Source organism: Zootoca vivipara, chromosome Z1 (genome assembly GCF_965207765.1).
Source record: "Zootoca vivipara chromosome Z1, rZooViv2.hap1.1, whole genome shotgun sequence".
Classification (NCBI taxonomy): Eukaryota; Metazoa; Chordata; class Lepidosauria; order Squamata; family Lacertidae; genus Zootoca; species Zootoca vivipara.
In genome coordinates this window covers 46,381,780-46,395,409 of record NC_142583.1, presented here as the reverse complement: position 1 = coordinate 46,395,409, position 13,630 = coordinate 46,381,780, and the positions used below count along the sequence as shown (strand labels likewise).

Below are 13,630 nucleotides of genomic sequence, written 5' to 3'. Positions count from 1 at the left end.
GAAACAGACTATTTTAAGTAAATTAAGAAGGTCTTCAGTGGCTCAACATAACGTGTAATAGTAATTTGAAAAGTAAATAAAACCATTAAAAATCGTAATGTGTAATAAACTGATCAATTTCTGCTTGTTTTGTATTATCTCCATAATGAGATGTTTTGAGCTACATGAGGTCTGAAACTTTGCAGGATATATTTCTGAAAAATGACTGTTTCTGCTGGAATTACCTGCATGTGGCAGTCCTGGCACTGCCAGATTTATTTATTTTTGTCAGTGTTTTAGGTTTTGGCTAAACCCTATTGTTTTACTGTTGCTGGTAGTTATCATTATTACTTTCTACAATTTATATCATTACTCTTACATTTTACATTTTCAGCAGGATTTCTAGACTACATTTAAGTGATCAGCAAAATACCGGTATACTAAGGCCTGATGTCTTAATGCTAGTAACTATGCACTGAATTGCAGTCTTCAAGGGCTTTATAATCTGTTTAATATTAATCCCTAAAACAATCTTGAAAAAGTAGGTCACTCTTATTCCGATTTTTACTGGTGTGAAGCTTGCCCAAGGCTGCTAATGACTTTGTGACTGAGCAGAGATTTACACCAAGGTTCCAAGCCTACATTCTCTCTGCTGAACCACAAAACTTCACACAATCCAAGTTGTGAAGTTTTATAATACGGCACTACTCATAATTTCTCTGTGAAATTTCTATTCAGGGTACACAGTTGGTAGGGGGAAAATTGCTTCAATTAGCTCTTCATATGGCCTCCTTATCGGAAAATGTAATCTTTTAACCACCACACAAGTTCACTGTCATGATACGCATTCATTCATGTTTCATTTCCCCTGCTCTTTCTCTTTCCAAATAGGACCAGACTTAGTGTATTATTATGATTTCACTTGAACCTTTAAAAGTGCAGCCTCAGCAATATAGCTATGATATTGCACTAGCCAGTGAAAAAAAACTTTAGCCTCTGCTTGGGCTCCATATTGCATTAGTAGCCTATGGAGGATCTAGATTACATGATGAGATTCAGTTTCTCCAGTCAGTTCTGTACATCAGAAGAGCTGGTGGAGCTTTTAGTGCACCTGCACAGGAGTGTTGCCAATCATATTCTTCTTGTGCCCAATCAATGCATTGCAACTGGCAGTGACTCAATAATCTGAGTTACTCTCCTCCAGTGACATGCCAGAATTTTCATGATTACAGATACTTAATTTACACCTGGAAAGACCTATGTAGGCATATTAGAGTTACTAGAAATTATGTTACTGTTCATTGAATAGGAAAGGCTTTTTCACATTGTGATGTTCTTTATAAGTAGGACTGAGCCAGTCAGTGTAGCCAGTGATCAGGAATAATGGGAATTAGAGCCCAACCAGATTTGACGGGCTTCAGCTACCGTAGCTACCCCTGCTGTAGCTACATTAAAATTGTGTGGAGTTCTGAAACCCTGGAGAGCTTTTGCCATTCAGTGTAGACCAGGCATCCCCAAACTTCGGCCCTCCAGATGTTTTGGACTACAATTCCCAACTTCCCCAATGACTGGTCCTGTTAGCTAGGGATCATGGGAGTTGTAGGCAAAAACATATGGAGGGCCACAGTTTGGGGATGCCTGGTGTAGACCATACTGAGACAGTTGGGCCAATGATCTGATTATGCATAAAGCAAATTCCTTCGCTGTTTTACAAAGTTGTGTTTGTTGCCATGTGTGTATCCTTCTTCCTTAGAATATAGAAGTCAAGTCTCTGTATAGTCCTTAGTTTATACGTTCACCACATTTAGCATAATCCTGAGTTTAGAAATGTGCCTGAATGAAGCTTTAAAGAAATGTAAAGGAAGCAGCACGCCTTCCTTTAGCTATTACCGTTGCACTGTTTCAGTGTGACTCATTCAGTGCTTTAAAAAGAAATGAGAGGTAGTGGCAGGCAAGCAGCCTGTGTGACAGACTATATTGTGTCTGGTAATCAAACATGCCTATAGTATTTTTTTTTCCCCCTGTGAGGAACTACTGAGTTAGTTCTTCCTTGCATCCTGATTAGGGAGGCAGACTGTAAAAGGAAGACGACTTGTGCTTAATAAGCTTTTTTTTTGTCAATAGCTTTGAAAGTGCCTGCCAGCACTAGCAAGCTTTGTGCTCTGATTTGTTTATCATCACTTCCTTCCTATGAAACAGAATCAAAGCTCTGGTGAAAAAACAAAACAAAGCAAAGGCAAAATACACATTTGGGTGGGATTTAACGGCTTGGAGGCTGAATGGGTTTAGAAAAGAAAATCATTTGATGCTGTAGGTTAGTTTATTTATGCAGTAGAGAAGGCAGGAAAAACCCAGTTTCTAGAGTGCCAACTGCATTCAGTGTGGGTGTTTGTGTGGCTCAGGCGGACTTGCTGCATTATTCCTGTTGCACTATAGGAAAATTCCACTGCTGCTGTGAAAAGGGCATGCTAGGTGGCAGCTGAGTCGTTGGTTTGAGGAGCTTAAAGTGCTAAGGCGAACATTTCAGTCATTGCCTACCAGCCCCCTTGCACCAATTTTCTTCGTTAGCTGGCTCTATTGCCTGAGTACATTGTTGTTTTCTCTGCCTTGCTGTAATTGGGTCAAGATGCATGGTAAAAAAACCTGGAATGCTCTGGCAGCATACTAGAAGGCCTAGAGCATCTAGTTTTCTCAGTACTGTGGAACTGCATTTTTCTACTGAGCATCCCTTAAGCTTTTCTTACATATACATTTGATGCCCTTTGTTGTGCTTCCTGCCTCTGCTTGATGTGAAATTGTACCAAGATGCAATAATCTAAACTGAAGCTTCAAATAACGCTGTGAAACAGCCTCATGGAAACCTTAAACTGGCCAGGGATTTTTGTGGTTAAACTGGTCTCCTAAAAGCACAATGCTGCTTGAAAACTATTGAACAGGGAACAATCTGCTGGGAGTCTTTCTTGCATGAACTCCATTGGAACTCATGGGAGCTGTGCAAATGAAATTCCCAATGATGTCAGTTCCCACAAGAGGTGGTGGACTCTCCTTCCTTGGAGGTTTTTAAGCAAAGGTTGTATGGTCATCTGCCATGTATGTTCTAGTTGAGATTCCTGCATTGCTGGAGGTTGGACTAGATGATCCTTGGGGTCCCTTCCAACTCTACAATTCTATGACTACCACATTTTTAAAGAGTTGGTGGGAACTAACTGGTTTTCTTAATCTGACCAAATACAGCACTCAAACAAATGTAGTTACTTCTACAGTGTTGTCTTCCGCAGTGGCATGTCCTGATATGCAGTGGGGAATATCTGCACTTGCCCTTTCTAGGAGTCAATGGGAAGCCTCTGCTTGCATTGGGCTTTCGATTATATTAATTGCTTACTGTAGGAACTTGACACTGGAGCCATATTACATTTTCCATCCATTCTATGTTTTGACAGCTGATACTGTTGCAGGTTCATCAGTCAGTAGCTTCATGTTGAGCCACAGAGTTTGGAGCATCACTTAAGCTGAGATCCTGGAAAGTTTGTAACTTTCATAGCAAGGTTTGGGTGACTAGCAGCTGGTGATGAACTGATATGATAAAGGCAAAGGCGAAGTGGCTGTGGTAATTGTTGTGTTGTCTGTGTCTCAGGAAGAGGTGTGTCTGTCTCTTGCCTGCAGTAAAACTGATGACACATCCTGATAGACAAGTGCTACACAAAGACAGAAAGGAATTTATAGGCACCTGAAGGCAATACAAGCCGATGATGAAAGGCGTTCTCAATGTTAGACACTAATTCATAGTGAAATGAAATCCTGCATGGGCTTTGTGTCTGCAATAGAGCTTCCAAGGATGAAAGCCCCCAAAAAACTTTCAGATGGGAGCAAGTTGTAATTCAAGTGTAGTTCTGGTGCCACACTGAAGTTCACAAAAGAAAATAAAACTATTAATTAGAATTCATCTGAAAAGTTCTTATTATAGCTTCCTTTGTTGCTCGTGGCTCTTCTTTACTATTGCATTCTGCCCTCAAGTATTCTTGGTGACTTGGTTTTACTTTTTGGCTTCCTCTCTGATAAATCATTTTCATACATTAATAACATCAAAGCATGCACTTAAAGTATCTCCCTCCCCCTCCCCCTAATTAGAAGAGAAATTGGTAAGATTGTTATTTTTGTACTGGGGTATTATAAAGCTTTCTCATCTTCCCTTTTTCTGGAGCTGCATGATGATGATAATAATAATAATAATAATAATAATAATAATAATAATAATAATAATAATAATAATATATTATTTATACCCCGCCCATCTGGCTGGGCTTCCCCAGCCACTCTGGGTGGCTTCCAACAAAATATTAAAATACAGTAATCCATCAAACATTAAAAGCTTCCCTAAACAGGGCTGCCTTCAGATGTCTTCTAAAAGTCTGGTAGTTGTTGTTCTCTTTGACATCTGGTGGGAGGGTGTTCCACAGGGTGAGTGCCACTACCAAGAAGGCCCTCTGCCTGGTTCACTGTAACTTGGCTTTTCGCAGCGAGGGAACCATCAGAAGGCCCTCAGCATTGGACCTCAGTGTCCGGGTAGAATGAGGGAGATAATTAGAAGGAAAGAGAGAGCCATTCAGTTCCTCTGTCAAAGGGTGCAAAAGCAGCTTTCCCACAAGGGAGCAATAAACCATCCATTATTCCCCTTTGTGGCAGTATTTGATGAAGTGATTCAAGCAGAATTGGCAACACTGGCTTGCAGCAGAGCTTCCTGTATATTTGCCTCAAAATCCTAGCTGGAATGTCAGGAAGCCATGAATATACTCTGCTGTCCTGCTTTCTCATACAGATAGCCTGCTTCTTCAGCTGCTATTTGAGCAGCTACAACCAACATTTTTTTTAACCTGGAAAAGACATGGCATCTGCTGAAGCTGACGTGTATGGTAACCAAGGATCAGTTGTACAATATCATCATCTCAGCAGCATTGCTAGCAGGCTCATCATTGGATGCTGTGCAGTAATCTGCTAGAATGATGGTGCCAAACACAATCATGCAAGAACACCTGACTGTGCTATTGGAGAAGGGGCTAAGAGTCTGGTCCACAGGCTCACCTTGCAAGAGTTCCATTAATCAGAACTAAAGTGTTTCTAGAGCCTCTAGAAGCAAACCTAATGGAGACAAAGGATAACAAGAAAATGTACCTCTTTGCACAAGAAGTGAGAGAAGATGACCAGAATCCTATATTCCTTTGGTTATTAGAAGCCCTCCAGTCAACTGTAGAGTGCAGGGACAGGACAGAACTTCCTGACAGTAAGAGCTGTTTGGCAGTGGAATTTGCTGCCAAGGAGTGTGGTGGAGTCTCCTTCTTTGGAGGTCTTTAAGCAGAGGTTTGACAGCCATATGTCAGGAATGCTTTGATGGTGTTTCCTGCTTGGCAGGGGGTTGGACTGGATGGCCCTTGTGGTCTCTCCAACTCTATGATTCTATGACAGGCTGGCTGGCAGAACCTCAACAGTCTCACAATCTGTAGCCCTTAACGCTCAACTACTTCCCCAGACTCCAGTGTATGCGATGGTGCATTAGCCTGCCATCCCACCATGGCTGAAGGATGCCTTCTTCAGCTCACCGTAGGGTAGCAAAGGTCCAGTTCAGATCACTGCTTACTGGAAACAGTAGCCGATGGTTATGTTGTGGAAGACTGTACCAGCTATCAGATTCACTAGCTCGCTTTAGTCAAAGAACTCAGCCAAGCATACTACAATTTGTTAATCAGTCTAGCATCTGATCCAAATAGTTTTCATAAAACTCGACCCCAATAAACTGCATCAATCAAGGTTTACTCAGTATTATTTTATAGTTACCCCCCCCAAAAGGGATGTGTGGGCCATACTAGACCTCACATGGCTAACCCAGGGTGTGAAGAAGTGACACTTCTGATTGTAAATTCTAAAGTCAATTTTAGCATCTGTCAGCAAGGATGACATCTTTCTGGCTTCAGTGGACCTGCCTGAAGCCTATCTCTATATCTCCATACATCAGTTGTATACAAATTCACTTTGCTTCACCTGCATCCAGCAGTATAACCAGTACAGATCGCTACCATTTGGTTTGACACTTTCCCTGCCGCCCAAGTTTTTACCTGCATTACAGCCTTGATTAGCACACTTCCATTTACAGGGAAATTCTTTCCACGCTTGCACAATATATTTCTTAGGTATTCCAGTTTCTATAGCACGTGACCCAGAATGTCCAATTAACCCTCTCATGTCTACAAACACATGTTTGTGATAAACCCTTCATTCCCCTAAAAGAATTCAGCATCTGGGGGTATGGATAAGTATTAGCAACCATTGCTTCTTCAGTCAATTGTGTCAGGGTATAAATTTTCAGCATTGCTCCTTCTATTGGGGGCAGGGGTGGGTTGATGCTCTGAAGTGGTTTAGAGTCTAATTCCAGGTGATTAGGTTTTCATTTTCTTTTACATATCATTGTTTAAATTCTGCTGTTTTGACACATTGTGTCCTAGAGCACTACCTGTTTACAATTCAGTACTTCCATTAGCTTAAGGCCCAGCTAAGCTGATCCTGTTCAGTGTTAATAAATGCCTTGCTTTTTGACAGATGTTGCAGAAGGACCCTGATGGATGTGACAACTTCAACCTTAATGTGGTAGTGATGAGAGAGGATACATAACTTGTCAGCTGTTGGAAGAACCAGAGTTCACTTCTCTTTCAGTAGAGCAAGATGTGTGCATTGCTTTACACTCCATCATGTAGTTTGAAAAGGAGGAAACTAAGGCAAGATGCAGTAATCTACAGTCTTCTGGTCTTTTCATTTTAGCTGATTAAATGCGGCCTGAGGGTTTCAAATATAATGACCTTTAAAACATTGCACATGGTAGAACTGAATGAAATACATTGCTGCATACTGTTGCAATGGATGTGATTGGCAGAATAAATAAAATGGAGATAATGTTATTATTTCGTACACCTGTACCGCCGGTTGCTTTCAAAGGGACAAAGGGCAGCTTTGATGCAATTATTTCTTTAGGTTTGTTAGGCTGGGGAATAGTGACTGAGTGGCCCACTGTCAACCCAGAAAGCTTCATAGATGAGCAGTGACTTGAGTCTTGGGCTTCCTGAACAAAATCAACATTATTAAAAAGAAGCTAAAAGCAGCCTTTGGGATCAGATTGTATTTAATTTAGCATCTTATTTTCCAGCTGATACCTATGGGAAGCCCAAAAACTGCAACAGCCCTACAGCCCTCCTCCTACTGTTGTTTCTCAGCAACTAGTATTCAGAGGCATGTTGACTCTGAACCTGAAGGCAATATATAACCATCATTATTGGAAGCAATTGATAGCCTTGTCCTCTGATTTTTTTCTAATTTCCTCCTAAAGCTGTCCAAGTTTTTTAAATCATTATATGTAGTGGCAAATTCTATAGTTTAGCTATGTGCTGTGTGAATAAGCGCTTTGTTTTGTCTGTCCTGAATCTTCTGCCATTCAGCTTCATTGCATGACCCTTGGTTCTAGAATTCTGACAGAGAGAGTGTTAAGCTTTCTCTGAGAGAGCCTGTCTAACCCAATAGCAGCCATAGGTGGGGCAAGTGCCCCTGCTCGTTGCAGAACTCTTGTGATTACTTGAATGAAAACCACTTTTCACATACAAATTATGACTGAATTTGTAAACTGGAAATTCAAATAAGGCTGCTATCACATGAAAATCAGTTCCAACAAAATTACAAGGCTTGCTTCAAAACAAGTAAGTTTAGCAGCTGCCAAAGAGTGGAGAATATTCTTCAGAGAGAGAGAGAGAGAGAGAGAGAGAGAGAGAGAGAGAGAGAGATGGGCTGCATTCATACTCCCATTTACTGTGCGCTCACTTCATTTCCAATGTTGGGTTTTTAATTGACATGCGGTTATCCAAAATGCATGTGTATCCTGTGCTTTTTCTTTTAACCCTACTGTTTCATGCATTGTTTCTCAAACCAACTTCACACTGATTGGAGTCCTTAAATCATTCCTAATTCGGTCTCCAGTCAAGGTGTGAACACCTTTCTATGTGATAAAGCCACCTCTGCCCCCATCAATGTCCCCTAGTATGTACACAATAAAAAACAAACATAACACTAAAGAAGCTGTGCTGGTGTGATTGGGGAGAAGTGCTGTGAGATGCAGGAAAAAACCCAGAAAAAGGATAAAAGAAGGGCATGGAGGTGGCATCCGGTTTGTAAACCATGGCTTTTGAGCTTGTGTCAGTTGTATCTGCTCTGTGGACTACAGAGCCTGCACTAATCCTGTGCTGGCTGACACTTTGTAGATTCAGTGAGCTGGGACAAACAAGAGTACACTGTGGAATGTATTTGGTTTAACTTCATTTCCTAAAGCTCTTGGGGCTAGTGCTATACGATTGCTTCCGTAAATAATGCTTGTAGCATATTGTAACTTCTTGGTTGGCAGCACTTGATGATGTTTTGTGACATTTTAATTAAGTAATGGAATAATTTTAATGAAGGATTCTAATGTTGGTTTATATTTAGATTATTTGTACTGTTTTGCATGTGTTGCTTATATTTCCCAGGAAGTATAACATGTTGTGTTTATCTCCTGACATAAGCAAGACTAAACAAAGCTGTAAACAGTAATGGCTGCAATTATTTCTCTCAACGTTTGATTTTAAAATTAAACACTGGAAATGTATAAAAGGGGCCCTTATATAATAGGACTTTATAATACTAAAAAGTATAATGAGCCTAAAAATGTGTACAGGTTCATCGTAAGTAAGTAAAGCAGGAGGTAAAGTGGGTGCAAAAATGCTATATTATTAGTGAAGTAACATGAAAGTACATGATATCAGGGGAAATTGTATACTAAAGTGTATACAATATTGGGAGAAATGTGAAACTGAAATTAACTAATACTTTTCCCTACCTTTAGTGAGAACAAACCCATGGTTTCCTGATCTCAGATGTAACGTGACACTGGTTTGTTTTAAAGTGAAAGCAGAAGCTTTCACTATCCTCTCTTTCTCATGAAGGAGGCTAAGATGGGAGGGGAAGGGAATGACTTCTAGGAATGGCACGTTTCCAATATTCTAAACTGGTTTGGATGCTTATCTAAACTGGGCCAGTTTTTGTATGGTGAGAATTTGTGGACTCCCTGTTCTCACCTTCGCAACCACGTGCTTTGAGAGCGTTCTGATGAAACCACAGCTCCACATCTTTTCATTAAGGCCTTTAATGTAGCTCCAAAGGTATATGCAGTTTCATGCTTAATGCTGATGTGTGTCATTTGCATGCTGTATTGATTGGCAGGTTGTATTGGATTCAAAGCACAAGTTTTCATGACACTGCTGTGCTAGGGCAGCTCCTGGTCAAGCTCTGTTCTTTCTGGCTGCAATGCTAGATTTTAGGATTAGCCATTCAATGGCAATTTTCCATGTGTACTTCATGGAACATTTGGTTTAGGGAATAGGCTAATTAGTCCATAAACAGTATATAGCAAAGATCTCAAATTGGAGCCATTCGGCCCCGCTTCCATGAGCAAAAGTATGATGCATATTGGTATCTTGTCTTTTAAGACCAAAAAAGGCATTTCAAAACCTCACATCAGATACCAATAAACAATCAGAGCAGGTGAAACCAGCCATATAAAAAGGTATAATTTCACATGGTGCTATTCTGCTCCCATGTATGTAGGACTATCTATTTGTTTTAGATTTGATTTAAAATGCATAATTGCACCCTAAAGAAGGCTGATCGCCGAAGAATTGATGCTTTTGAATTATGGTGCTGGAGGAGACTCTTGAGAGTCCCATGGACTGCAAGAAGATCAAACCTATCCATTCTTAAGGAAATCAGCCCTGAGTGCTCCCTGGAAGGACAGATCGTGAAGCTGAGGCTCCAATACTTTGGCCACCTCATAAGAAGAGAAGAATCCTTGGAAAAGACCCTGATGTTGGGAAAGATTGAGGGCACTAGAAGAAGGGGGCGACAGAGGACGAGGTGGTTGGACAGTGTTCTCGAAGCTACAAACATGAGTTTGACCAAACTGCGAGAGGCAGTGCAAGACAGGAGTGCCTGGCGTGCTATGGTCCATGGGGTCACGAAGAGTCGGACACGACTAAACGACTAAACAACAACAATTGCACCCTATTCATATTTTACTTGAGATCATTAGCTCTTCAGATTAACAATCTGACACTAGGACATAAATGACTCTACATCTTGAATTTTAATTCAGAATTATCTTGTTTATCTGGATGTGTTATATAGGGTTGCCAGACTCAATAGAGGACAGGACTTCTGTGCCTTTAATTGCCCTGCTCTCTTTTGAGTCTGGAAACCTTAAAGAGGAACCAGCAGACCCTTTGTTTGGAAATTAAACAAAGGGTCTGCTGGTTTCTCTTTAAGGTTTCCAGACTCAAAAGAGAGCAGGGCAATTAAAGGCACAGAAGTCCTGTCCTCTATTGAGTCTGGCAACCCTAGTTGTATTATACATACAAGTTTAGCAACGATTGTGTGGGTGCTTATGGGTATTCGTCATTAAGATCTTAGGATTTCCCCCCCACCAGGATCCGAATCTGCTCAGTGGCCCTGGCCCAGGTATGTGTTTATTGCACAGTCCTAGATATTTGAGTTTATTCAGTTAGTTCTGCATTTTCTACAGTATTCTATATCTTGCGTGTCTGGTGTGTATGATTTGGTGCATGTGAGACCTTCTGCTTTTGTACATTGCAAAGTATTGCAACAGTCTGTAGATACTTAGTATGATAGTTTTCCAGTTGCCTTTCGATACGAGAAGCACTGATGTGTAAGAACTGTGTGGCTTGTATTACTGCAATTTTTTTGCTGGTTACAGTTAGCCAGACAGTTTTTGTATGCTCACTAGCTCATACATTTTAATATTAGTTTTCTCAGAGTATGTGATTTTGGGGGATAAACAGTCTTACTGTTCTAAAATTATAACTCCCTCCCTAATCATTTGAGATATTGTTGGGTGAAAACTGAAATAATACCATTTTTTTTCTCTTATCCTGCCTTCTGTGTCCAATAATCAGCTGACAACACAGCTACTGTGCTAGTCCATTTAATAGGCTGTTCCCCAGGACCATGTGTTCTGAATGAAGTTTTCACAGTGCACTGAATAATGACTCTACCAGATCTTTTAAAATATATCGAGAATCTAGTTCCTACTGTCCAGTAGCCTACACGAGTGAGCATTTTTCTTTTGCTTTCAAATCTTGATCTAAAAAAAAATCAAGCATTTCTCCAGCAGAGCAAAGCGCTCTGGGCAGCATGTTGCGGCTTGTTGGAATAAAACTTGCCCACCAATGTAAAATGAGAACATTAATATTTCATGTGGGAACTTGACTTGTCTTTAAACTGACAAGATCTTTGCAATTTAAAAACAACCTAGAACTCCAACAAGCCCCAGCAAAATTCTATTTTAATAAGTTCTGCTAGCTATAAAAAAAAGTTTACCAAAAATGTTCTTTTAAAAAATGGAGTCTATTCTCTCTCTCCCCCCCCTTACTACTTGGATGATATATCAGAATAGTAAACCAATTAACCATACCTAAGGGGAACAATATCTTAATTTGCCATTTCCACCTAGAGTACCTTTATTCTTATTATTGATTTATTCAAATTGGAGTCTGTTGAATTTCACTTAGCTCTATAAAATAGTTAAAGCTTGGTGCTTTCCCTCCTTTTGTCCAGATTTCAGGATTTTAATTTTTAAGAGAATTAAACAGGTGCAGGATTGTTTTATTCCCATCCCCTAGGAGTTGGTTTTGAAATGTCTTGTATTTCTTCGTTCATTACTACCATGCTCTTTCTTACAATGGCTTGGATCCAAAGGATTAGAACTATGGGGTAATGGATTTATAGTTGTAACTAAGGCTTCTCTCTCCCTATGCCAGTGCTGCAGACCCTTGTGGCTCCCAAAAAGTGAATCTTAAGAATTGGGAAACCCTAGGGATCTCGTGGGATATGGGGCTGGGTGTTTAAGATAGAGGAGGAGGAAATGGTGGGAAGTGAAGATCTTTCGTCTTGTCTGAGCAGAAATGCTTTTCCATTCATTCTAGGTACCACTGGATCAAAGCTAGTTGCAACAGGTTTTCTAACATCTCTCCTTAGAATTTTACATGTTAGGGTACTGGAAACAATTTTTAAGCAGATCAAATTGTGATCAAATAGGTTTAAGGAAGTCAAGAAAGTTTATAACTCACTGCTACACACTAAAAGCTGTGTGCACATCATTGCTGGGGATTTCAACCATGCTAAACTTAAGACTGTGCTCCCAATGTTCTATCAGCATGTTAAATGTGACTTGTTGAAGATCTTAGTAAAGACCTTCGCCAGTTGATCTGCACAGTCCCTCAACACCCTTCCTGTGATACCATCAGGTCCAGCAGCCTTTCTCGGATTCTCCATCCTCAACATAGCTGCCAAGTTATCCCTTTTTTACAGGGATTTTCCCTTATGCTGAATAGGCTTCCTTGCGAGAAAAGGGAAAACTTGGCAGCTATGATCCTCAATACCTGTCTCACCTCATGCTCCTTTACAGTGAATGTGTGGCTGAAAATGTGTTTTTTGTTTGTTTGTTTCTTGTTTTTGTTTTTATGGGATAGCATCCAATTTCATTGTAATTACACAATAACAATAAAGAAATCTAATCTAATCTAAAACCAGTAGGTGTTGGAGGAATATTTGTATCAAAACAGTTTCCCCCTCCCCACTGGTAGCACATCAGGTATATTGTCATAGAGAGGCAGGAAAGGGCACTTTAGAAATAATTGGGAAATTAAAAAAGGAACAAGATTCTAGGTCCATATGGCTTTCACCCAAGACTTATAGGAAGTTATTAAATGGCTGGAAATGGAATGCCTGCATTCAGAGGGAATAGATGTCTGATTACTACATAATGAGGAGAAACTAGAGAATGGCTACATCACTACAAAGATTGAGGAACAAATGGCTGCAAAGCGTTTTGGCACTTGATAAATCTTGGCCTATCCAGCAATTCAATTCGTGTGTTTTATCATAAATGTAATTATATCAAGATTTTAGATTGGGTTTTATTCTAGAGCTGGAAGTGACTACGAGGGTCATCTAGTCCAACCCTCTGCAATGCAGGAATCTTTCTCCCAAATGATTAGGAGTCTCGTGCTCTACCAACTTGGCATCTCCTAAAAACAATGGAATGCAGTGGTACCTCTACTTACGAATTTAATGCGTTCCAAATGCACATTTGTTAGTAGAAAAAATTTGTAAGTCGAATCCCATAGGAATGCATTGGGAGAAAAAATTCGTAAGTAGAAAAAAATCCTATCTAAACTGCATCCAAGATGGCGGACAGAGCTCCATTCGTAAGTAGAGTTATTCGTAAGTAGAGAAATTGTACTTACTGGAAATTGTATTTACAAGTAGGTAGCCATGTTGGTCTGCTGTAGTCGAAACAAAATTAAAAAAAAATTCCTTCCAGTAGCACCTTAGAGACCCACTAAGTTTGTCATTGGTATGAGCTTTCGTGTGCATGCACACTTCTTCAGATACCTTCAGGTATCATGCACACGAAAGCTCACACCAATGACAAACTTAGTTGGTCTCTAAGGTGCTACTGGAAGGATTTTTTTTTATTTTGTTTGGAAATTTTATCTTAATTTTGGCTTGTTGA

General features: G+C 40.2%; 1 protein-coding gene across 8 annotated transcripts in view; it reads left to right on the top strand.

Moving 5' to 3' along the window:
- Window positions 1–13,630, top strand: part of AFG2A (AAA ATPase AFG2A) — a 161,343-nt gene that overhangs the window by 71,352 nt on the left and 76,361 nt on the right. Inside the window, exon 15 of one of the 8 annotated variants that reach the window (XM_060278576.2) lies at window positions 6,568–10,250. The exons of the other annotated variants lie outside the window; for them this stretch is intronic. Within the exon in view, the coding sequence (XP_060134559.2) occupies window positions 6,568–6,639 (72 nt within the window). The 3' untranslated portion in view covers window positions 6,640–10,250. Of the gene's footprint in view, window positions 1–6,567; window positions 10,251–13,630 lie in introns of those variants that run through there. 8 annotated transcript variants of the gene reach the window in all.